The 26,770-nt window shown below is 39.5% G+C and overlaps 1 protein-coding gene across 1 annotated transcript in view; it reads left to right on the forward strand.

Moving 5' to 3' along the window:
• MALRD1 (MAM and LDL receptor class A domain containing 1) overlaps nucleotides 1-26,770 on the forward strand; it is a 268,644-nt gene that overhangs the window by 23,070 nt on the left and 218,804 nt on the right. Inside the window, exons 4-7 of the mRNA XM_048510491.1 lie at nucleotides 20,253-20,402; nucleotides 21,585-21,691; nucleotides 22,587-22,757; nucleotides 23,811-23,928. Of these exons, the coding sequence (XP_048366448.1) occupies nucleotides 20,253-20,402; nucleotides 21,585-21,691; nucleotides 22,587-22,757; nucleotides 23,811-23,928 (546 nt within the window). The remainder of the gene's footprint in view (nucleotides 1-20,252; nucleotides 20,403-21,584; nucleotides 21,692-22,586; nucleotides 22,758-23,810; nucleotides 23,929-26,770) is intronic.

The raw sequence follows: 26,770 nt of genomic DNA on the forward strand, positions 1-26,770 counted from the left end.
AGCACAAGATGCAAGTATAGCTTTGATTTCCAGACCTTTGGGCAGATTCGATGGCGGACAGGAAGCTATTTTAAAATGTTCATGCATACCTCAATGGTCCTGATAAGATGCAGGCAATCCATTCTGACCCGCTATCTTCTCCCACGCACAGTCCTGTGAATCCACGTGCCGCGCACTCCCTTTGGAAATCAGGAGAGCAATACTAGAATCAATCTAAAGAGTGATCTTCTTTCAAGATATAAGTTAGAAAGGGGAATTAAGACATTTATCCTCTGGGAGATGGAAACGGATAGTTCAGAGTGGCACCTTGTGTTTCAGTGTTCTTACAGTTGTTGTCCAAGGCTCCTTCTCTGCAACATGTCCTTTATCTCTGATGAAATGGGAGCCAGAGCCTTCAAAAGGGGAGCTGCTGAAACATCTTATAGGAACTTCGCTTTCTTGCTCAGACATAGTCTTTTTAATATGCCTACAGCCTGATAAACATGAACTCGTGCTTTTTCTTTCCCCTGACTTTTTAAAAATGAAAATCAGGTTGAGTGGAGAAATAGATTGGGAAAGGGACTGCTGATGCCTTCTGCACTGGATTGTTTTTTATGTTCTAATTATTTCCCCTGCTGCTTTCCTGCCCACTGGGGAAAAGCAAGCATCCAGCAGGTTTTGCATAGAATAAAGGCCAGGAGAGAAGTAACTTAAGAAGCCTTCTCCCCACCCCTGCATTCCTGACAGCCTTCTGAAACTGCTTTTTGTTAGAAGAAGGAAGGAGGAGGAAAAATACATGTAAATGTCTTGGGAAAGGCAGGCAAGGAGCAGTTGTCCTGTGACTGTTTTTGCCCATTAACCACAGTAATTATCACAAATGTTCCCTACTTCAACTATAGCTTACTTCAACTATAGTCTACTTCAACTATAGCTTACTTTGTAACACTTTTTAAAAGTGTATTTAATATATAACAAAGCCATTTCCAGTTTTGTATTTTTCTATCTTTCTTTAAGCCCATGAAACTTCATTGTGTAAGGAGCGATGCTTTGCTTGTAATGAGAGCTGCATTCCAGAGGGAGAACGCTGCCATAATGCTTCAGGCATCTCCTCCAGGACCACAAATGGAGGATTCTGTTGTAAGGTTTAGCAATCATAGCATTTTATTAAAATTATTTTATGACTTCTGTAGAAGTCAAACTAGAATGACGTTTTCTATTTGTCTTTTTATATAAACTATTCTATTTACTGTATTATATAAAATGCAACTATTTGTATACTTTAACATGTTCCTGAATTATTAGGGATGATAATTGTGAGTTTCTCCTTCTTGGTACAGCTCCTGAGAAGTAGAAACTCATTTCTGTAGTTGAAAACAGAAATTGAATAGGGGAAAGGAAACTGGGAAAGAAGGAACTCAGGGAAAGGGGAGCAAGGTGAGGGAAGACGAAGGAGTTATTGTACATTATAATGGATGTAATTTCACCAAGGTTAAAAGAGATTAGAGCACTGTTTCTCTAATTCAGTTCAGGACCCCGGCAGTTTTAAGATTCACATGTATGTTTGGAATTCTGATGACTTTGCAGAGCTGCCTGTGAAACACCTGTTAAGATGCATGCTAAGTTATTTATTTATTTATTTATTTATTTTGTTACATTTATATCCCACCCTTTCCTTGTAGGGTTCAGCTCATGCTATTATTTGTGGCCCCTTCCGCACACACAAAATAATGCGTTTTAAAACCACTTTCACAATTGTTTGCAAGTGGATTTTGCCATTCCGCACAGCTTCAAAGAGCACTGAAAGCAGTTTGAAAGTGCATTATTCTGCATGTGCAGAATGAGCCTTAGAGTGGAGGACCAGTAGAGGACCAACTGTGAAGAGAGCAATTCCTCTCCCAGCTTAAAAGATGGCGGGCGGGGCGGAGGAGCAATGGAGCTGGAGGACTTGGACTTGGAAGACTTGGATCTGAAAGCATGCATTATCCAAAACCAAATGTCTTCTCCATTTGGAGTCCAAGCTGAAAAGTCACTTCAGCCACTTTTTGCTCTGCTGCCAATGCTCAGGGGAAGAATGACAGCGGTACATGCAGACATTCCTCAGTCCCCACTGTTCTGGCCAATGTGGATATCACAATTTTGGTTGTGAATTAAGCTAAAATCATTGAGGCCACTCTCTCTGGCTAGTTCATTTTCCCATTCTACACCCACAAACTAATTATTAACTTTACTAATGTAGGGAATGTTGTAAAGTACAGATGTGTGTTTATAAACATGCCAAAGGCATGTATCAAAGAACTGCAGTCAGTTTCTATCTAATACATGTGAAACACTTGTTCTCAAACATTTGGAAATAAGCTCTTTAAGTACTGAGTTAAAGTAAACTTGATTGCTGCATAAAATGTTAATGAACCAAAGGCTAACAACCCCACTCCCCCTTAGTAAGGAAAATTCCTCTGTATTTCCTTGATTGACATCTTCAGGACACGTTAAGTATTCCAACATGGCCAAAGGATTCATATTAGCACCATTTTAAGTAATATTCCTTTCAACTTGAATTTTGCTGCATTGTTGATTTGCTTCCTTGGGTAAACCACGTGACCAGAATCTGTGGGCAGCATCTAAACCAAAGGGCTGGATCCTAAGTAGTCCTTCTGCTCGTGGAAGCATACCAAGTTGGTTCCAGCTCAAAACTGTTTAGCTGTTAAACCCATAAATACCACTATTTGAGAAAATGTAAAACAAAATAAGTTCCATATATTGCTCTAAAATAATAGCTTAATCTGCTCTAAATACTTCAAGGCCAAAGATGAAAAGGTATAGCAAGCACAGAGATTACACCATTATGACTGCTGGAAGATAACCAACATTTTTGAATTGTTTTGGTCTGAATCTGTTTGATAATGCACAAGCTGTCTGTGTCATAATTGAAGAACGAAGATCAGTAACCTTCAATAAGAAAAATGGTCACAAATGAAATTATCCTAAACATTTCTCATTCTAAAATTTAGTGTGTAAATATTTCCATTTAAAATTTTGTTTTCTTTCTCTTAACACACACACATGCACATACATACATATTCTCAAATCAAAATCAGAGAGTAGAAAACTAAGTCATGATTGCTATATCTCCCGTTTTTGAAAATAAAACTTGATTATGGAATGAACAAGTGCTTCGAGGTATTCACAAATGCAGTAAACTTTCTTTTTGACCTTTGGCTGATATTTTTCAAGCTGTATCACTTATATTTTCATTATAGGACTGGAGCTTGTAGGAACCTTATTGAAATGAATGGTTTTACATCAAACAAGCACTTGGGCTGATAAAGAGGAATTTACTGAATGGCTAGACATTTGCTGAATGGCTTGTCCTAACTTTCAGAGCATTGCTACTTGTTTGTTTATGATATTTTTCGTTTCATTTTTCCCATTGCTGTAATGAGTAGCTTCTCTGGATTTCCCATCCTGTTAGCAACAGAGGGGAAGCTTTTAGCTGGGAACAGAATTATAGAATAAAACACAGCATAGTAGCAGATGCAGTTAAAATGTTAATCATCCAACCGGGTACACTCCGCATATATTTTTGGAGGGGAAAATGTGAGTTCTTGCTCCTGCAAGGTAGAATATATACACCAAAATGCTTAACATTTTTTTTTCTATCTCAATAAGGTGTGATGAAAAAAAAAACCCTTGTGAAAAAAAGATTCACGCTTTGGTTTCTCGTAAGGCAGACAGGAAAATTGAAATGGTGCTGCTTGAGTCAAACCCAACAGTTTTTGCGATGCAGTTTTATTGCTTTTTCCACATAGCTGCTGTAATGAGGAAATAACCACACTTCAGGGCCTAGCTCTAACAGCACCAACTAATTAGGCTTATGTTACCCTGCTCAGAATGCTACCTTCTGGGCATGTAATTTGCTTTATCATAGCATCTATACATCACAGACTGACCTATAAACTTGGTCTTTTAAAAAATGGTAATCAGCACCAAGGGAAAGTTTAGTGACACCCGCAGAACAAGAGTAAGGTTCTGTGCTGACTTAGCTGTCCCTGAGTAGAAGTCTCTATCAAGAATTTGTGATATTCAGATGCATGGAATTAGAAACTGAACTTAGCTGACTGAATTGGAGCTTTTCTCCTAAACAGAGCCAGAGAAGTGCTTGAGCAGAAAGTTCTGAAAAAGGAAATTGTGCTAGTGGGGGACCATTAGTATTTTGAGCATAAAATGAACTATATTATGGTATGAGAAAAGTCTTGTCACTACTGATATTCCATACTACCTTTAATATAAATGTTTGAGTTTCTTCAGGAATTAGTCACTAAATTATCTTAATGTATTGATATGCAATCTACAGTAGCTAGTACAAATATTTATAATGAATCTGCAGGTACTAAATCAATTCTGAGGCCTTCCATAACTTTTGAAAGGGAACTCTTTGGTGAAAGGAAAGGAGGAAAAATTTCAGTGTTCAGGGATGTTGGAATGGGTTTATTGTTCCTCACTTTATTTCTGCAAAATGTGATACCACTTGGTAAATGTAGATTAGCTCTGCACTATAATGCTAAATGGCTACTTCAGATATTAATGCACTAAAGTAATACATTGTTATTTTGATGGGTGCCTGTAATCATCTTTACAATCAAACCTTGTTCATTCTAACTATGCCCCCCATCTGTAAATACAGAGAGGACACCTTTCCTAAGAAAATTATCCATTGGAAGTTATTACTCCCAACAATACCGAAAATTCTACTGTTGAGCAAGAAAGTCTAATCCAGAACTTCAGGTATTACCTATTCTGGATGGGGTTGCATGCCCTCTGAAGGAACAACAGGGGAGTACTCTTGGATAAGCAGGTAGTAGCTTGCCCAGGAGTGTCTCTTACCAAGTTCAATTGGTTAGCCACATGCAGCTTTTCATGGGAAGAAAGATCTGGCCACTATGGTGGATACCATAGCTATATGTAGATTAGAATTGAGCAGCTCATTCCACATGTGGCTGCCCTTGAAAATTGCTCAGAAACATCAATTCATGCAGAATTCTGCAGTCTGGATGTTGACTAGGGATGTGCATTCAGCACAACCAAACCAAACTCCTTTCCACCCCCAATATCCTATTGGATTTCTTTCCCAAAAATGATGGCAATTTAAAGTGAGTCAAAAGCAGATTATGAATCATTCCAATTGGTGGTTGTGGCATGATTTGGGTGCTTCAGCCCTGCTGCTGTTTTAAAAAAATATCTTTTCCCCTTCCCCTCTCTGTCCCTCTCCTTCACACTTGCCTGCTAGTTGGCAGTGCTCCACCACAAGCTCTAGGTTCCATGTGGGACTCAGAGGCAGGGGGGGTTGCATAGCTTCAAGCTGGGCTCAGAGGGATGTGGTGGCAAGCACAGAACTGCAAGTCTGGCTTATTCCAGGCCTCCAGGCTCCACATAGGACCTGGAAGCAGCCCCCCCCCAGCTGGACTTCAGGTAAATGAGGGGAGTGAAAGATGAGGGGGTATAAGTTGTGGGGGTGATTGTAAAATTCCTATTCAGGTCTAATGGACTCAATTTTTTTAGGAAATTCTGAATATTCCAAATATGGGGGTTTGGAAATATCAGGGATTCCTGAAAAAATTCACAACTATGAGATTTGAATCTAATTTTTTTTGAGCACCCCTAATGTTGTCTGGAATGAGTCATATGGGAGCTTCTCTTCAGTCCCATCGAACAACATCTTGGCCTAGCTAAACTGACCCCCAATCTTTTTCCAGGCACAATTCCAGGTGCTGATGTTGACTTTTAAATCCCTATATGACTTGGAACTGGATCACTTGATCTACATGGTTAGAATCCTACCAGATTATTATAGTTATCTGATGCCCTGGTTCAGGTGTCTTCACTTTCTGAAGTTAGGCACACCTCAATACCATCGATTCTGCTTTTGGGCCCCGGGTCAAGTTTTGCCCTGGATAGTCCTGCCAAAGTGTGTTTATTAGGACCTGGCCGAAGTCTCACCCTCTTGTTGCCTTCCAGGAACTGCTATTCAAAAAGTTGGGTTGCATCCAAATGTGGAAAATTATAAAAAGGTTCATAAAGCATTAAGGGTCATTTATTTTGCACAATAAAAGAAATTGCTAGGTCTTAAGCCTCTGTGGTATACAATAAGTCAGACTTCATATCAACAAACTTGCATCTCCAGTAGCAGATTCCATGTGACTATCTCTTAGTTCTTTCTTTCCTAATCCTATGGTCCTATGGATAAGAAGGCCCCAGAATTTTCTTTTGAATCCAGAATGACGTGAAGGAAAGGTCATGGCTTTTATATGATTCAAAACACACGAATATCAAAGTGGTCCTTGTGCTACATTTCTGCTGCCCTGCCAATCAACTTAAATTAGTATCCACTGCAAATATCTTTCATTGTCAGGTCAAGTGACATAAGGAGAAATGAAATGCAGGGCTCAGCCAAATGGATGTATGGATAACAGATCCAGAATATACACAGCCCAAACAGAAATGCCTGATCTTGCTATTGCTACTTTGCTTTCAGTGCCATTCTTTTTCCTGTTTGATATAAAATGTTTCCCATATAATGAGGACTGAATTTAGTATCTAGGATGATATTCAATGAAGGGTGAACCATAAGCCTTACTAATAATGACAAATGGTTGTTAGAAAATTTATGTGCTACCTCCTGAAAAGAACCAAATAGCCAAATGAGTCAGGTGTAAAAAAGTGATGATATATTTTATAGAGAACAGGTGTCTACTCTTTATTTCTGATACATAAAAGAGAACAATGCAGATATAAGTCATTCTTTTAGACCACCATATAAATGCTTTTTATCAGGAACAAAAGGTCAAGATGAGTCAAACTTGTAAACCAATATGCTTTGATAACTTGGTTGCACAATATTTTACCTCATGCCTTGCTGGGATACTGCCATATAGATTTCACACTGTACAAACAAACTTACAATTTTCTGAGGAAATGAAGAATTTTATTTCTTACTTAAAATGTTTCTTACTTAAAATGTTATAAAATTTTAATATGGGAGAGAAATGTGCAGCTTATATATGGAAGCATAGTGGAAATGAATACAGTTGGATTTGAAAAAAATGACAGGTATTATTATTATTATTATTATTATTATTATTATTATTATTATTATTATTATTATTATTATTATTATTATTATTATTATTATTATTATTATTATTATTATTAAAGTTTTATACCGGCCACCAAAGGGCTCTGGGCGGTGTACAATGTAAACAACATAACATAAAATCATCATAGATCTAAATCAAAACACAATATAACTAGGGTTCTAAACATTAAATAATTAAAACCATTTAAAACACAGCTTACAAAATATAGCATCCAGACGATCTAAAAAGCCCCTCTTGGGAGGGAGACAGGGAGGCCCATAGATGTAATAAGGGCCAGAGCTGGATTTATCCTCAGAGCTGGATTTATGCACAAGCCAAGCAAGCTGCAGTTTAGTGCTTCAGATCATATCATGAGGCATCTCAAAATATGGACAAGTCATGAAAATCTAAATTTGTTTGGTAGCACTATAGTGCCCCTTAAATTTGACAAAGCAGTACGTTTTAATCTTTTCCCCTCCCCAAACCCCACCCTCCCCAAGCTCCACCCTCAAAATCTCCAGGTATTTCCTAAAGCAGAGCTGGCAACCCTATATGGTGTGTAAAAGTAGCACTGACTAAAAGAGGCAAGACAAAAAGTTGAGACTGGCATAGTGGGAAAGATCGAATGGATTAACTGAACGCTTAAAAGATGTTTTTGACAGCTTACAGACTGAGATCTTTGCAGCCTTCTAGCCTAAGCCTTCTTGGTTTCAATCCTCATGGTCTTCTGACAGCCCCAATACAATTACTTCATGGGTTTAGCTGGAGCTGCTGTAAGCAGTTAATCATGAATGCAAAACATGCTAAAGAGATAGTTTTGGCTTGGATCCTTGTGATCTTGTTTTTAAAAGTGGAAGCTGGAAAAGAATTAATACAACCTACAACCCAAGACTATGATCTCTTGATAATAAATGATCAAGCCTTCAAAATCAGTCTAAAATTGAGCCACAAAGGCATCAGGAATGTACTTTCCAGGATGGAAGCCAAAGGAACTGGGGGAGCGCAGCAGAAGTGATCAGAACACACTGACACTTACATGATCTATTACCAAATTACCTACTGTTTCTTCCCAGAAAGTGTGAAGAGCATTATCCAAGAAGCTGTGATTAGAAACAGGTCTAAATGAGACTTTCTGACCTGGAGCTATTATAAGAGAGAGCAGGGGGGCTCTCACCTCTTGAATCTGCCTTAGCTTGCTGTGGGATAACTTTTTTCCCAAGGACTTTTTGGCCTTGAAATGCAATAATTTGGGTTCATCCCAGTTCCTAGGGCATCAATCTATTCGCACCCTGCTTGCAAGCCTCAAAAGAACCCTGGCCTTGGCCTACATAGGCACACTGTGGCAGAGGTGATTTTTCAACCTGCAAGTGAATCTGAGAACATTGACAAATTGAAGTAACTATCAGGGCATAGGGAGAACTAATTTTCTGCCCTGTGTGCACATAGATCCAACAGCAATGCTTTAAAGCATCATGAGGTGATAAAACTTCTCCTATCTGAGTTGTCAGCGACTCCGGTGCTTGGATAGGAGGTGAGCAGATTATTCCCCCTATTGTAATGTATAGGTGTGTTGTGTGCTGTGTCGAATTCTTTTTATTTAGGAGAGTGTCTAAAATGAATTGCAGGATTGCAGCAAGCACAGCTGTAGAAAGGTTTTAGTTCCTGGCGCTCATGTGCCTCTCCTCCATGTTTGTGCATTACTGACAGATGCATAGAACACTGCAAACACTGCAAAAAACCAACACAACAACAACAAAAAGTTGCCTAGAGATCATCACGCACATAGTTACAACAAAGTTCTTTATGTGCACTGGTTTACTGATTCTGAATAGACAGAAATTCAGGGATGAAGAGAATTTTGGCATGATTCCTTGGCTTAAACTAAGAACTTTTAGGCTTAAACTTGGACTTTACAGCTGGGATTTAGCCAAATGAGAGACTGTGTTAGGATTTTACAAGCATCTGCTTTATTCAGTCAAGCAAGAATTAACTGTTGAGGTCACATTACTAGAATCACACGAGCTTCTGGGAACTCTGTTTCTTCTGGCAAAAGATGAGAGACAGATCCATAGGCACAGAGAGACTGCACAGATACCCAGACTCAGCACTTGCACAGATAGAGTTTGCTGTTCCTATATTTAGTGTAAATTCATTTGTTATCTAGTAAAGTTCTACAAAACAACTCGCATCTCTGCCCTATTATTTGCTCTGCTAATTCATTGCAATATAACAGTCTGTGCAGACTCAGGATCACAGCTTAATTTAGGTCTTGGGGGGAGGGGAAATGCCTATACAGCACTGGACCTTGTGAATGGCTGGCAGTAGGTTTCCTCTGGATTTTTTCCTGGCTTAGACTTTCAGCTCAAACCAGTGACCTCAACTGGATCCACAAAGTCCATGGATCCGTGTTGTCTATGGCACCAACCTGGTATTAAAATGAATAAGCTTTGCTTATCTTGTTCATGCTTTATACCCTGTTTTGTACAACTGCATCTAAATTGGACTCTTTCTTCATCATGATTTACCTGGAAGGAGGTATGGTTAGAATTTCTGGCTCTGCTGGCTTCTTTGATCTCATGTTTAGCCAATACAAAAGGAACTGGGAGCAAAATATATTCTTGTTGCCCTTGATATTTTTCAGCAGACTCGAGCGTTCCAAACTGTTTTTCTCTGGCCCTGGTGCTGAAAATGCTACTCACAACTATGATGGCCAAAGATATTTTAACATGTATATTACTGTGGTCAAGCTTTATATCCTCCACAGGTTTTTTTAAAATCACCTCAGGACCCATTTTGGGGTATAAATATTAGTCCTTTGGCCATTCATAGTGTAAAGTCCTGGTTACAAGGCGCTTCAAGACTGTAAATCAGTGGTGGGATTCAGCCTGTTTCGACCTTGGTTCGGTAGAACCGGTAACTAATTTTTTGTCTAGTTCTAGTTCTACCAGTAGAATCGGTAACTAATTTTTGGTCTAGTTTTTGTCTAGAGTTTGTCTCTAGTTGTCTAGAGAATGGTTGTAATCCCACCACTGAATCCTTTTGGAACTGGTTGTTAAATTGTTTGAATCCTACCACTGACTGTAACTATCACCCATACCTGAAACCCTGTCCAGTTTGTCATCTCATGTTTCATGTATATGTCAATGGCTTGAGATATATTTCTTGTTTTATTATTTTTATTATTTAATAAAACCACATTTTAATTGTACAACTGCCTGTTCATTTGAAAGCTATCACTTTGGACTATCCTGGTATACATAGGTTATTGATACTAGTTTACCCCCTTCCCCATCTTCATCTCCAGCTAATTCCCCCAACTAAAGTAAACTCTGCCGACTTAGGGCAAGTTTGATGTTTATTAGTCTATTAGTTCAGAAAATGGAAAATTTCTAAGTAACTTTTTAGAAGTATTAGTAAAGTAAAGTAATTCCCTTTAACCTCATGCCTTGGGTGGGAGGGAATATCTTTTTTTGTATGCCTTGCATTGTGTTTCATTTTCCATTTACATAAACATCTCTTGATAACTGCTTAATTATTATGCCTAATTACTAATGTGCTGCCTTCCCTAGAGCCCGTGCAATCAAAGTAGTAAATACTGCAAAGAACAAATAGATAACTAAATGTCTCTAGCTACCAAGGGGTAGAAGGGCTGTTCTGATTATGGTTTCGAAAGATGAGGAAAATTTGTTTACAGGAACCACAGATACTCTGTTGCTTTTAACAATTAAAATGCCATGTTCTGTTACTATCAGGATGGACCATTGGTGCTGGAGAAAGCCAGTGTACTAAGTAACAATGAGGGGGCAAAAACCAAGACAGCTTCCAGCAGGTGTTGAAAAAGGAATGGTAGAATGCAAGTCTTTTAACTGAGAAAGAGCTGTCCAGTTATATACACTGAGTTGCTCGGGTTTATGTGCTTTTCCTCTGCTTGAACAAAAGAATCCGCAAGCATGTGTGGCAGCATGTTATTTGTACTAGAGAATGCAGAAGCTCCCTCTGTGCAAAAGTGCTTTCTGTCACATCAACCGAACGTGCAGCTTTACTGCTTTCAAGCTCACCAGTGTACCCCATTGCTTCGGGACAGCTGGGCTCCAAGCAAATGGAGGGAAGGGAAACAGAAATAGTGCTTCATTTTCCCTGACCCCAAATCGAAGGTAGGACAAGGAGCTCAGATTGTTTCATCAGCCCCCGCCAATTGGCCATGCTGGCAGGGGCTGATGGGAATTGTAGTCCACGAACATCTGGAGGGCCATAGTTGCCCACCCCTGCCTTAGGAGAAACCTACTCATAAACCTGTCAAAGGTCTCTATAACATGAGTATATTGCCAAAGTAAATGTAACATGTCCTTGAAGGAAGTTATCTTGTGCCCTTTTAGAGAAAAGGGAGGTCACCATACACAGCCCCTTTCCTTTCAGTCCCCTAGGTCATACATTTCCCATCCCATCATTCTCTGTACCATCTGAACTGTACGTCTATCTAGAGTGAGATGGCAACTGGGCCTGCCAGCAAAATCTGTCAGCAGCAGCTCCAATTGCTTTCTCCTTTTAACAGCTTCCAACCAGCTGCCACTGGGCGAGTGTGCCAGTTCTGCAGCAGGATTAAGCTCTCCGTTAGGAGGACAAAATGGAATTTCAGAAACCATGCGCACACCTGGTGCTTTTGTAACATGCTGCAGGGAACTTTGTCTCCTGGCTTGCTCCTGTCACAAAGCAGTGTCTGGCATCACAAAAACCTAAGATGTTAATCCCTCTCTTTTTCTCCTTTTTTGATGACTGTGAAATGCAGATCTTGTATAGAAAAGGAAATAATTTTTTTGCAAAAATCCAAGACTGCTGAGATACATATTAAAGCTGACTAAGGCACTATTTTAGCAGGATTGATTAGAAGACTGGTTAGTAAAATATGGAATGTTGGTGGGGGAAAGCCAGAGTTCTCGTGAGCGGCCATCCCAACTTTTGTTTTCCTTTAGTGCGTTCTTTTTTAAATAATATTTAATCTTCTTTCTTTTCATTGTGGATTTCAGTTTGCAACCCAAAAAGCTAGCCTAGGCCATTTCTGCACGGAGGCGGAATGCGCCAACCCGACGACGCTGGGACCGTTCGCATGAACGGTCCCAGAAAGAGTCGACTGCGGCACCGCGGAGTCATTATCCTGCCTACTCGGGTGACCCCTTTCAGACGCCGCTGAGGCCTGGAGACACACACCCCCGGCCCTGCGCGACTGCTCCAGCATTGTTGGCGTGGTCCCAGGCTCGCAACGCCGGAGGGCAGGGGACAAGTGCAGGGAGGGAGTAATAGTCGCTGTCGTCAAGACGTAGCGCAGTCGGCAAAGCTTCATCAACGCGCGCTCAAGCGCATCTGGAACGCCGTTGGCTACGGGCGGCTCTCAGAATGGCGCTCAATATGCCGTCCCCAGGCTCATTAAATGCCTCATATGAAATGGCCCTGGAGACCTTTAAATGTTCTCAGAGGGCAGAGTATTCTGGTCTTCCACTCCATTCTTTTGTTTTCCCTATCTGCTGTGGGTAAAACTGGCTAAAATGGGGAGATGGGTGTGAGGTGGTGGCAAAAAAAATGAGCAAGAGGATTATTTAATTTTATTGAGCAGTGCAATTTGGCTGTTCCCAAAATCAACAACCTCCATTGTCAAGAAGAGACATGCGAGAATTCTTTTGGTTAGTATATGAACTGAAATCTACTTTGTAACTTCTTACACTTATTAACATTCAAATAACAACAATAATACATACTTTAAAAAGATAAAAAGTATAAAAGAGCATATACAAAATAGGAATATATATATATTCCTATTTCTATATTTTATATCTATATCTATATCTATATTTTATTTTATATATATATATATATTCTATATATTTTGTATATATATGGCATATATATCTATATTCTATATATAACTATATTCTATATATTTTATATATATATCTATATTCTATATATTCTATATATTCTATATATTCTATATATTCTATATATTCTATATAGATATATAGAATATAGATATATAGATTCTATATATATAAACCCCACTAAAATGATAGATTAAAAACTGAATAAAATGTTTGCTTGATGAGAACTACTGAAGGAAATCTGCCTTTAGCACTCATCATTTTATTATGCTTTCCAAATAAATCTTTTTGACAGCTTACACATTAATTTCAAAAGTCTAATGAACACAGTCCATCCAGTCTCTCCACCTCATCCAGATTTTCACACTGTTCATGAAAGTTTCCTAAGCCACACTTTGGATTGTTGACTTTAAAAAGGGCATCTAATTGAAATCTTTTGCAAGTACAGTAATACATAGTTTACTAGCTTTTTGTGTATGGATTTTCTTGCTGCTTTCCCATCACCAAGGTGCTCTTCTGGTAGTAAACTAGTAACACTCTACACTGAATGGCTGTCAAAGCATTGTTACGTTATTTGGTGATGTGAAGTATTATTAATTTCCTGTTCCTCGTTTTTTCGTTGAGTAACAAGGAAACAAAGATTTTTTTTTAAAAAAAACCTACCAACTTGTTGCATCAGGTATAGGGATGGCATTCTCCATGTAGGAGTTGGGGATCCTCTAGAATTACAGCTAATTGCTTGGCTACAGAGATTAGTTTCCTTAAAGAAAATGAATGCTTTAGAGATAGACTCTTACATTGTCCCCACCGAGGTCTCTGTTTTTCCCAGGCACCATCGCCAAATCTCCAGGAACCTCCCCATCTAGCTCTGGCAATTCTACTACCCCATCCCTGCTGGTGGTCAGGAGTGACCTGGCTACTCTATTCAGGTATAGTCAAGGAGTACTCTGCAGCTGCCTGGACAACTAGTCTAGTATCTTCCAACCTGCCAGTACTTGCTGCAAAGGTTATCTTGACAACAGAGATTACAGCTCCTCCATTGGCAGATGGATGGGGTGCTTGTCTGACCTGGATGGCTGCCTCCATAGCAAGCATCTCCATTTTATTTTAATTATTTATTAGATTTGATAGACTGCCTTTCCATTCACAACTCTTTCTCCTACATGTTTCTTTTGTTTCTTTTGCTGTAAGCCAGGGAATTGTAGTCCATGAACATCTGAAGCGCCAGAGTTGGACACCCCTGCTGTAAACTGTTTTCGGTTCCTAGGGAGTAAATATTTAAGTTAAATAAAAAAACTTGCTCAAATTAACATTTACCTCTTTAAGCTTAGAGTTGTCAACCTCCTGGTGATAGCTAGAGACCTCCTGAAATTTCAATAGATCTCCAGGCTACAGAGATCTGGTTCCCTGGAGAAAATGACCCTTTTAGATAAGTACACAGAGGTTTTTTAACCTAGAATTTCCCTGTTTTCATTTTTTCAATGGAAATATCACCAACTCAAAAGTCCTTTCTTTGACAAATCAGCAAGTGGACTCAATGAGTGTTGCACATGGTATGGTACACCCACTGGATCCATCCAGACTGCAGCACAGATGAGGGATGTGATTCTTGAGAATAAATAGTAAAAAAAAAGTAATGGAAACAAAAGCCAAGTTGAACCAAAGTTTAGCTTTACATTTCATCAAACTGAATCAAGTAAAAAACAAAACCGAACCCTCCAGAGGAAAGATTATGCACAGCTAAACTATTTATGTATCCAAGCCAATCACCCACTCATTATGAAGCTTTTATCAGCTCTCTCCACCACTGCTTTGAGAGCAACATGTGTTCCTGACTGGCAGGATGGAGTTCTCTAGAAAGCAGGCAAGGGAATGTCTCAAATTAGTTGTCAGTGGGCTTGGGCCTCATTCAAAAACGCTGCAGCCTATTCATGTTTCCAGAGTTTTTTCCATAATAATCCAAAGCCTGTGGATGGAGGTCATATATTCTACAAAGGCAGAAAATGGTGTCTAAACAAATGTCAATCAATCCTGTTTCAAAAATATGTTTAAGGGGGAGGGGAAAAAATCTTCTGTAGGCAGGAAAAGAGGAAAGAGCGGAAAAAGCCCTTCAGCATTTAAAACGCCGTGCTAAATTGTGCATCCTGCAAAAATAGAATACATGGTGCTATGTTAGTATAAGGTACCCACACATAGAAAGGATTCTAATTACTATTAGGCAACAGTGAGTGGTTTCAAACTATGTTTAATAACTAAATAAAAATATTCTACACATCCATGGTTATACAATTGCCACAGCCGATAGCTGGCATCATAAAAAGAGACTTTTTATGGTTTTACTTGGTCACCAACAACCTCCTTAATGGCATAATCATTTTGCTCACTGATGAGTTAAATGGCTGGAGTGTCTGTAATATTCTAGGTTAAAAAATGGAAAGCCTGTTTACTGTTGGAAGGGCCCAGCAGTGCCTAGATTCCCTCTTTCTAGGCTTACAACTAAGACGTTAGCATTGTTTCTTGTGAGTAGATACAGCAGGAGCAGCTTCGGCTTCTCCTTTCAAAACTTTCTTTGGTTCTGCCGTTCCTTGTTTTTCATAGGGTTGCCAACTTCTGGATGGTGTCTGGAGGTTTCCCACTATTAAAATTAACCTCCAAGCGACAGGTTGATGCCTGGAGAAAATGGCTGCTCTGGAAGGCAGATTCTATGTATTGATATACTGTGCCATTATATTCCACTGAAATCTCTCCCCTTCCCAACCTCGACCTTCCTCAAGATCCACCCCAAAATCTCCATGTGTTTCCTAAACCAGAGCTGGCAACCCAAATTTTCCATAATAAGCAGAATTACACATGTGCCATAGAGGTGTTGAGGAGAGGTAACAGAGTGGAAGAAGGAAGAGACAGAAGAATTTATGGCCCCTTCCGCACGCACAAAATAATGCGTTTTCAAACCACTTTCAAAACTGTTTGCAAGTGGATTTTGCTATTACGCACAGCTTCAAAGAGCATTGAAAGCAGTTTGAAAGCGCATTATTCTGCATGTGCGGAATGAGCCTATGGCTGTCTCATCTTCAAGATATATCTCCTTGTAACTGTGGATGAATGCGTGGTCTCTATTATGTTTATTTTTGTATTCATATATATGTGTGTGTGTGTCAACAAGTTTGCTTCTCTATTCCTAGTGTGTGCTTACTGCATGTTCTTATACACAATTTATACATTACATTACAAGCACACAATATACTTTATTTATATGTAAAAATATCCATATAATGCATAATTCTGGTTTCTTGGAGAACAAATCATGTTGAAAATGCACATATTATATGGGGGAAATTGAGCGTAAGAAATCAACAATGCACAAAATGAAGAATTGGGTGTAATGTGTGCAAGAGCAAATAGATTTAGAGCAGCGAGGGCAAACATTTTGGCCTTGGCTTGTCAAAAATACAGAAAATGCCTAACCTGACTTTGCTGGTGTGTCACACACACAGACACAAGACAGGTGGTATTCTTAGCTGAAGTCTCTTCTAAATACAGGACAGCAGAGTAGCCATTTTTGGTAGTGAGAAAAATGAATGATGTGGATTTTTCAGTTTCAAGAATAGTATTAAGCTTCTTAGTTTGCATCTCATGAGATCATTCCCTTGGGAATACATGTCTAAGTCTTATTGGCAGCAGCTACGGGGGGAGGGGGGACTCCCAACAACCAAGCATATGCTCTACCATCTGTGCATCTCATTTGCCTGCAAAATGATTAATCAGGATGCACTCTTCTGTGCTACATAATCTTTGCTTATTGATTATAGTTCTCTATTTAAACCAGTATTGATATTCTAAACTAAATAACAGAAATCCAATCCCCCTACCCCCCTCACACAATACACTGCTGGATCTTTCAAGCTGACAGTTGAAGGTAAAGCATAGTTGCTCTCCACCATACCCAAGGCATTCAGGAATATCATGATTCATGGGCTAGCCTTATAAAATGCTGGATGTTACCTATCAAAACCAACAACAGTGCAGAGCAGAGAACATCTTTATACACAGAGACATAAATGACCAGGGATTACTTATGGCAGTCTCAGGAAAATAAGAGCCAATGACCTACATGGGAAGCAAAGTATCATATAACGGAAGGCAAACACAACAGGACTAATGATGAGATGTAGTCACAGGAGAGATGGCTGTTTGGCCACAAAGGCTCTTGATTTATGACTCGTGAATGCTAAAAGGGACAGAAGTAAAAGAAATTGCAGTAATAGAGCAATAAGCAATGAAGATGGAGGATGCAGGAATTGGATTGCAGCAGAAAAACTCATAAAACGAGTCACACCAGAGACTTAACTTTGTTAAAGGACAAATCCCCGAGGAACTTCAAGAAGTTCCTCTGAATTTTATGCTAATGTTAGGGTGCCAATGGGTTTTTATGATAATGAGATTTTAATTGGTATATGTGTGTCTTTAAATTGTTGTAAACTGTTATAATTGTTAAATTGTTATAAACTGTCCCAAGCCTGACTTGTCAGAAGAGGGCAGGGTAGAACCCAAACTTATAAATAAAGATGAATATAAATAGCAGAGGGAGATACTGTATTTTAAATGAGGATTTTTTTACTATGAGATATTTTAATTTTTGCAAGCATTGAAAGAATTTGTTTTCTAGTGCATCAGGGATGGGGGTAGTAGTAATGGTGGAAAGTGCCACCAAGTGTTAGCTGATTTGTGATAACCTTGTAGGGTTTTCAAGTCTGTTTAGGGAGGTTTGCACAGCCATTCTGCACTTTTTTGGTGGTTTCCCATCCAAGCACTAACCAGGGCTGGGATAGGATAGGCTAGTACATGACAGAATTTTGGTCTTTTGCTCAAATTATCACGCATACCCAAGCACCCACTCAAGAGAGTTCTATCATACAGATGGGTGGTTAGGTTTTTAATCTGCAATGGTTTATATGGCTATTACTGTATGCCAGTGGCGTAGCTCAAGGGAGTGCGTGAATGCTCGACACACCAGGTGCATGCCCCTGCAAGGGCCTGTTCTGGGGATGTTCTGGGGTGGGGTGGAGGTGGACAGGGGTGTGGCAGGGGTGCAGGTCACACACATGCCCAGGTGCAGTTTCCTCTTGCTCCACCCCTGCTGTATACTGGCCTGGACTGTGGGACACACTTCTACTGTTTGCCCCCAGTCTCTCCACCTTACCAGTCCTCCTGATTGTTACATGTACTGCTGCTAGCTGCTCTTCTCCCCTGTTCTCAGTAGATTCAACCTCTGATATTTTAATCCAGGGGTGGTTGATTTTTATGAAGCACCATCTTTTATGGTTTTCGATATAACTCACTGAATTCACTGTTGTGGTTGTAATAGTCTTACACTTTTTTAATTATTATATTTGTGTTTGTTATTAGCCACCCTGAGCCCTGCTAGACAGAGGGAAGGATACAAGTATAAATAATTAATACCACAGATTTTGCGATTACAGTGTTGAAAAGTCAAATGATGCCCATCAGATGCAAAAAGATAACCTTGTCTGTTTCTGAATGACTTAAATGCCTGTACAAGTTTGCTTTGGGCTTCTACGGGACTGTTAATGTGTGATAATTCTGCTGATTCGGGCAGCCATTAACATTGCTAACGACTACTTAGGTGAACACAAAACAGTAGGGTTTTTTAAAAGCATCTATTTATGATTAATGTATATGATTTGTGACTGATTTTATTGTCTATTTAAACAATTGCCTAGCAACCAGAGGAGCAAAGGGTAGGACTCCATTAGGCTGTGTGGGAATGTGCATTTATTTATCATCTGCTTTTCTTGCTGAGGCTTAAGGCAGTTTACAAAACTTTAAAAAAAAACTTCAGAAGAAATGGTGTAAAACATACAATAGACATTCCAATCTGATTGTTACAAAATTAGAAAACAAAACAACAAAACAGTATAAGGCATTAGAAAATGCAGCAAGAACAGAATAATAAACACAATACATACAATAAACGGTGCCAAATACTGTAGCACTAGTTCATTGATAACAGTGGCCTCCTGGATGTGCCAACTGTGCTGCACTATACAGTTAGGAAGGAATAACTGGAGCAACCAGCTGAACAGATGTGAACTGGTGAATGAACAAACAGTCTGTGGAAAAATCAGCTTCCTGTTTGTGTCTGGCAGATAGAATGTGAGTTGAACTGGCTGATGTTAGAGCATTGTAATCAGGGTTAAAAAAAAAAAAGGTAAAGTTTCCCCTTCAGTCGTGTCCGACCCTGGGGTACCACTGCAGGCTGTGATTTTATAGGCAAGCCTCTTTTGTGGGGTAGTTTGCCATTGCTTTCCCCGGCTATTCTTTACCCCCTAGCTATGAGCTAGGTATTCATTTACCAACCAAGAAATGGATGGATGGCTCAGTTGACCATGAGTCAGCTGCCAGGATATCTGACTCACAGGGGGCTCGAACTCCTGACCGTGTGAGTGGCAGTGCAAGCACTTAACCACTACGCCATACAGCTCCTTAATCAGTGATAAGATTTCTCAAATTTGTGATGTGGGGGGATGTGTCAGATGGTAATGGGGATTTTGCACATGCCTTAACATGAGGATTTCATGTATTCTTCTCCATCCTTGGAATCTATTTTTAGTGCCAGTGATTTGCTGTAAGGTGTGTAAAGAAATGAGAGGCAAATATCATTGAGTTGGGATTAGAAGGTAGAGCTCCCAGAGCAAAGTGTGAGGCTTCCTAGTGATTAAAACCCAATATTTTTCTCTGCTGTGGAGAATTTAAGATTCGTGTATTATTTTTGCTAGTAATTCAGGAAGCTGTGCATTCCAACAAACTGGAAAGTTGAATGTTGCAATATTATACAATTAATATTGGACTAATACCCCTATTCTTTCACTGTACCCTGAATGCAATTTATATTGCTTTTTATATGTCCTTCCTAATTAATTTTTTGCCTTGGAAAAATGATTTCTTTTGCAGCTGTCAGAATACAAATAATTGTGTATATTTACCAAATTGCTTTTTGGTTGGGAGGTCTGCTGTCAGAATTTATTTTTAAAGTTAAGATCTTCATAATAAATAAAAGCTTTCAAAATTGCTGCATATGAAAAAATATGATTTTTTATTATATTCATTATTTATTATTTCAATTCAAAGGATTTTTTTTATTTGAATGGAAAACACCAAAAGCAGATGAAATTAGGTAATAACATACAGGCATTTCCAGAATAAACATTTCTGTAAACTTTTCCTTATCTTTTTGTGTTTCTATTCTAAATAGCGAATTACACTGTTTGTGACTTTGAGTCTGAGCAGCTATGTGAATGGAAGACATTAAGCAACAAGGATGTACCTTGGGCCGTGATGAAAGGGCAAACTTCCAGGGATCTCGGTCTTCCTACAAAAGATCACACAACAAACAGTGATAAGGGTGAGTCTTGATGTTGCACTTGCTCCTCGGTTTTGAAGTATTCTTTAGGTTTTTTTAAAAAAATATTCAAATGCACAACCTAAATTCTTCCATTTCTGCAAAAAATGCACCATTCAGATTCCATTTCATTTGAACATATTTGGAATGATAGGAATGCTTGGATAATGTGGTCCAGTGGCACAATTAGTTCATTACAGGTATCAAAATTCAATACTGCTTTCATTCTGATCTGCAACACAGTTGTGTTACATTGTTGTGAACACTGGTTCTCCTAGTATATCTCCTGGAGGGTTTGTTATAGACATTTATCAGTGAATTTCCTGAAAGAATCTGGTTGAGAATGGATGGACTCTAATCTGGAGAACCGGGATTGATTTCCAACTCCTCCACATGAGCAGTGGAATCTTATCTGGTGAACCAGATTTGCTTTGGCATGCTTCATTCCTGCTGGGTATCTCTGGGCTAGTCACAGTTCTTTGGAACTCCACCTCACAAGGTGTCTTTTGTGGAGAGAGGAAGGGAAATAAGTTCTTTGTAAGCTCCTTTGAGTCTCCTTAAAAAATATTTAGGTCATGATAATGTCCACTTAAAAAAGAATCGCAATGCAAAAGTTTTGAATTAGGATTGACTGGGAGAATTAACATGATCTCTCCATCAGGTTTAAGTATGACCTTGAGTTTCCTTGCCCACAGTAGATGCTAATGCTTCAGCATGACCCACCATTTACCAATGTTAATTAGTTTTGCTTAACATATCTCACCCTTGCACTTCCTAGATTACATTTATTTTTATGTTTATCCTAATCTGCCTATCTGTCTATAATTGGGAATGTTTCTTATACATTGTGAGTGAACTGAATTTCTAACTAATTTCTCTTTGTGATACCTCCCCATTCCTACCTTTCTGTTGCTTGTGAATTTAAGTACAACTATGTATCTCCTAAGGATGTACTCTCCATATATCTAATGAAGTAAATACACAAAACCTCACTTCGTTTTAAGTTTCTTATCACTGTAGCTGGTTCTTAGGAAAAATTAAAAACTAGTTTCCAGCTGCTGTATGACTATGTATGTGCAGTGTAGGCTCTACTGGACAGTGACTGTGACCTCAATGATCATCAGTAAGATTTATCTCCATTTATCTCCAAATGTTCCTAGTAGATCTCTTATTTTTAATTTTCAGGAAAATTTATTTATGTGAAAGGCTCATCTACATACACAAAGCCTGTCATTTCTCATCTCAGCAGTCCAGTCTTTACAGAATTATCCACCAACGCTGCACATTGTCAGGTAATTTTTTTCCTAACACTCACTGCCTTCCTTGGTAAAAGTAGTTATTGTCTATTAATTTCACCTCCAGGTTGAAACAAATGTCAGTGTAGGTCACTGCAACAGTGACCTATAAGATGCATCTAGGGATGTTTACAGGCACAATGTGATATTGGAACAGTCCTTTTAGCTTGTCTTTAGCACCTGATGTTCGGAGGTGTATTTTATCTAAACATGGATGTTCTGTTTAGCAATCTATTTAAGTTGGGGGAAGAGTTTTTTGCCCCCTTCATATATAGTGCTTATTGATTTAGATATTTATATCATATTATTTTTCTCTTCAGTGGGGACTCAAACTGGTTTGCAACATCATTCTCCTCTCCTTCATTTTACCTTCACAATCACAGCTCTGTGAGAAATGTTAGAGTAAAAAAACTGGCCCACAGTTACCCAACAAGGTAATTTACTGCTCATTGGGGTTGGAACCTGGGTCTAGCAGATCCTGCTCTCACACTATTTGAGAACACCCTGCAATGTTCTTTATTAGGAAGTTAACACTTGTTGGGAAACAGCTAGGAAGCCAGTGCATAGGTTTAAAAAATGAAAAAGTGCTCATCCGCCTTTTTTTTTCTTGGAACTTTATTGAGAGGAATGGAACAGTACACAAGTCTTATGGAGAAACACTCTCCCCCTTTCTGGCTCATCCCTCCCCAAAAAAATTAGCTGTGAGAGCAACTTACCCTTACAAACTTAGTTGAAGCAGTACAGTCAAGACCTTTGGTACTGTTCTGGTACTGTTTACAAGTGTTCTAAGGTAAATAACAACAGTTAATTCTTGTTATTGCTTTATAATGTGTATGTATATTGACCAGAGGGTGAGTAATGCATTTTTTTTAAAAAAAAACCTTTAAAACAGGTGAGATTTTGGTATCAGCTGACTCAAGATTCCCAGCTGACAGTCTTCATTAGAACTCCCAGGAATATGGAAATTTTACTTGACTCAAAATTTTTCAAGAGCAGGATGCATTGGACAAAGGCAGTTGTACTTATAAAAAATACCACTGGAGAAATGGCAGGACCTTTTCAGGTAAGTACCTTAGAAGGCAAATGTACAATTTGTCATAGGTCATTATTTCAGTCTAGCCTTTCCAGTTTGAAATGAATAGAATGTATTCCTACTATTCAGTTCAATTAAGGCCCTTTTTGCACAAATCATGTAAACCATTTCCAGAATGCTTTTGATACCCCTACCTTTACCATGATATTTGTCCACACTCACTTCCTCCAAACGCTTCATGGCTGCCATACTGGGTTTTTTTTTGTAAAAAAAAATTGCTTACTTGTTGAAACAATGCTTTGTAAATCCATTTAATTGATGCTTTGTTGATCCACCAAAACATCCAAAAAAAGCAGAAAATGACAAAAATAAAGAGGCAAGTGGGAAAGGAGTGAGGTGAGGGCATGAAAAAATGGCAGACCAGTCGCCTGGGGGGAAGTTGGGTGATGACACAGTATTTCCTATAGATTCCTAGTAGTTGTATGTATCTTCTTGTCCTTAGAGTTTCTCAATAGTTTATTTTTGCCGTGATTCTGACACGGAACTGCTCATTGATAAAATTAGTCATAAAAAGTGTACCTAAAACAAACTAAGGTTGGATTATACAATCTCACTTTACTTCATTCAAGACACCATAAATATTTATAGCAAAACACAAACAGCAATTTTTTAATCATCAAATGTATAACCCTCCAGTGACCTCTGCAATAACATTCAGCTTTATTTGTTAGTTGGCAGCCGTTATGTGCTTACAAGCAAATATCACACTGGATATTATTTTTTGTTTGATAATTCCTTGCTGGGTTCAGTATAGTAAAAATGAATCAGTGAGTAAATTAAACTGTTGCAAACAACCTTTGTTTCTCACCTAAGACATACATAATTCAAACAACTTGACCCCAACGTTCCACTCTCATCATTGTTGATGCCTCACTGGTATTTATGTTAAAGCTGCAGGTTTGATATTCTCAGTGGGGTTTTTTTTTGTATCCAGGGCTTGGTCAGGGATCTGCAGGAATGCTAAAAACAGATGAAGACATTTGTGATCTAGCATTTAATGAGATTATTTCATTGGCATCACAGATCATTTTACAGGCCCAAGTCGGCTCAGAGAAAGCTGTTGTTGCTATAGATGATATCAGCATAACAAAGGCATGTGCGGCTACTACTAATCATTCCCTTTCAAACATCTACATGGATGGTAAGGACCAAGAAACATTTTCTTGTCTTCTTTTGGGGAGTCATTGTGGCTCAGTGCTGCATGAGGCAAATCCCAAATTCAGTCCTAGATACCTCCAATTAAAATATTAGATAGTGGATAATATGAATAATTTTTTCTACTCTCTGATGAATGTATCTGAAAAGACATTTGATTCTCACAAACTCATACTCCAAAAATTGTATTGGTTTCTAAGATGCTACTGACTTAAATCTAGCTGGTCCACCCCCCTTCACAGAGCAGCTGCCTTTCAGAATGTACAATAACAACCTTGATAGACAAATGACCAGAATCAGCTTTGTGGGTGTCCATATTTATGTGAGCAATTTGTTGAGCCAGCTCTCCAGTTAGTGTAGTAGGAGCAAGCAAATGGGAGGGGGAAGACCCCAGGACACAAATTCTGGGGAAAGAAAAGAAGATCAGCCAATGATGCTTGCAAGCATGTCCCCTTGCCCCACTGACCTGATGAGAGCATCCATGATCTCTCCTCCATTACCATCTGGAGGCCACTGGACCACTCCACAGGGTCACGGAGCCCTGCTGGTGAAGTGGGTGGCCAGTGTGGTGGAGGCAGAGAGGGAGTCCACTCCTAGCCAACAGCTCCACCCCCAGCCCTAGGCACTGCTCGCAAAGCCTCTAAGGTAGCAAGAGATATATGTGGACAGATATTGCATCCCTCCAAGCCCTCAAAACCTCTTTCCCACCTGATCCATTTACATACAGACTCCTTTCTAATTAGCACTCTAGAAAGGTATGCTAGGGGTAGGGGACACTGGCAAGACATGAGAAATTGGGATTCATTCCAGTTTCTAAGAGACTCTACCCAATAGAGAGGGAAAATATCCCTTCCATGGTGCCATTTACCACCACCTCTGAGAGACACAAAGAAAAGGGAGTGTGCAGCCCAAGTGCCCATGCAGCGGGTGCCTTAGCTCACACTCAGTCAATGGTCTCTTCCCGTCTAAGGCGTGTTGGTGCCAAGCAGGCAAAAGGGGTCTTCACCACTGAATGCCTGAGGGAAAGGCAACCTAAAAGATACCCGGCTATGGCAGAAGCATGAAGCCACCCCACAGTGCCTTTTGGGTTGCCCCCTCAACTCTGCTCCAAGGGGCACAGAGTGCCATCCTTCCTGAATCCTCATTGTGCTGCTCCTTCGAGCAAGCCCACCATAACGATCACCTTCTACAGGGTGTGCACATGTCCATGTGTGTAGATAGATCCACATTGTGACTCCATAAAGGAATTTTTCCTGTGTGCCCCTTAAAGCTCTGTAACTTACCCCTGGGAGTATGCATATCATGTCTGGTTGCTCCTGCTGGTGCTGTTTGCAGCTATTACTGCTTGCTCAGACAAGTCAATGTACATTGGATTGCAGGGTGCAACAGGCCCTTGTTGCCCTCCTTCTGTGGCAGAAGAAGAAGAGAGGAGCTGTTGTTGTGGTGGTAAAATTTGTTTCAGGAGAGGAGGGAGAGTTGGACAGATCTTCGAGGGGCTAGCATCCATTATCCAGGGCCAGATCTAGGGGGGCAAGAGGGCAGCAGAGTACTTCCCCAGAGTACCTTCCACAGAGTACTCAGGGCGGGGCAGCAGGAGTAGATTGAAAAAAGTAAATATATGTATATAATATACAGGGGGCATCAATTTGTACTTTTGCCCCCTTCCAAAACAATGTAGACTCAGTTCTTGTACCACCTTTGTCACCTTACAGAACGTTCACAGGCTATGAATGTTGGCTTTCTTTTCAGTGGTGGGTACTGAGACTGCAACTGTCTTGAAATACCTAACCCTAATATAAATTTTTATTTGTAATCCCTCTCTGAATTTAGGTTTGTTTATTTATTTACTCCATTTATACACCATCTTTCTCCCCAATGGGGCCCCAACATGGCTTTTCTCCTTTTCAGTTTATTCTCTCAACAGTTTTGTCAGGCATGCTAGGTTGAGAGTGTTTGACTTCCAAAGTCACCCAGCAAGTTTTTGTGACAGAGTGGGAATTTGAACCTTATCTCCAAAACTCTGGTCCAACACTCTAACCACTAAGCATTGCCAGGTCCCCCCAGCCACTGGTGAAGATGAGGGGTAGGATTGACAGCGTATGGTTAGGAAACTCCTGGAGATTTAGGAATGGAGCCTGAAGAGGACAAGGATCTCCGTGGCCATACAGTCCTCCTGCCAAAACTTCCATTAGTTCCATTACAGGGGAAATAATCTCTGTAGTCTGGAGATGATTTCAGGGAATTCCCAGGTCTCACCTTGAGGGTGGCATCCTTACCAACTGCTGTACCACACTGGCTAGGTTCTTGAAACTGCAGTCCATTGATTTAAATAGACATGGTTTGGTTTAACTATGCTTAGGATTGTACTGCAAATTTCATATTCAACAGTATCTGACATATCCTGCTATAGCAAGGCCATGGATGGAAATCTGTATTCCTCACTATGCTTTCTGAATTGGGACCATAGGGAAGAATATCTAATGATCTTTTTACCTGCAGAAGTATGAATTATAATAATAATTATTATTATTTATTAAATTTAATAGACTGCCCTACCCCCAAAGAGCTCAGGGCGGTGCACAATAAAACCAACAACAAACAATATAACATAATGTAACAATAAAAATCAGAAGTGCATTAAAATCTATTAAAACAGTAGCAACTGTTCTTTGTATGCTAATAGAATTAATCACTGATTTTATTTTAAGGGGAAGTAAAGTTTGTAACAAGTGATTCATTATCCCTTTATTGCCCATTTGGATATTTGCCATGTGAAGATGGAGTTTGTGTTTCATCAGACAAGTTTTGTGATTTCACACCTGATTGCC

Source organism: Sphaerodactylus townsendi, linkage group LG11, assembly GCF_021028975.2.
Source record: "Sphaerodactylus townsendi isolate TG3544 linkage group LG11, MPM_Stown_v2.3, whole genome shotgun sequence".
In the NCBI taxonomy this organism is placed as follows: Eukaryota; Metazoa; Chordata; class Lepidosauria; order Squamata; family Sphaerodactylidae; genus Sphaerodactylus; species Sphaerodactylus townsendi.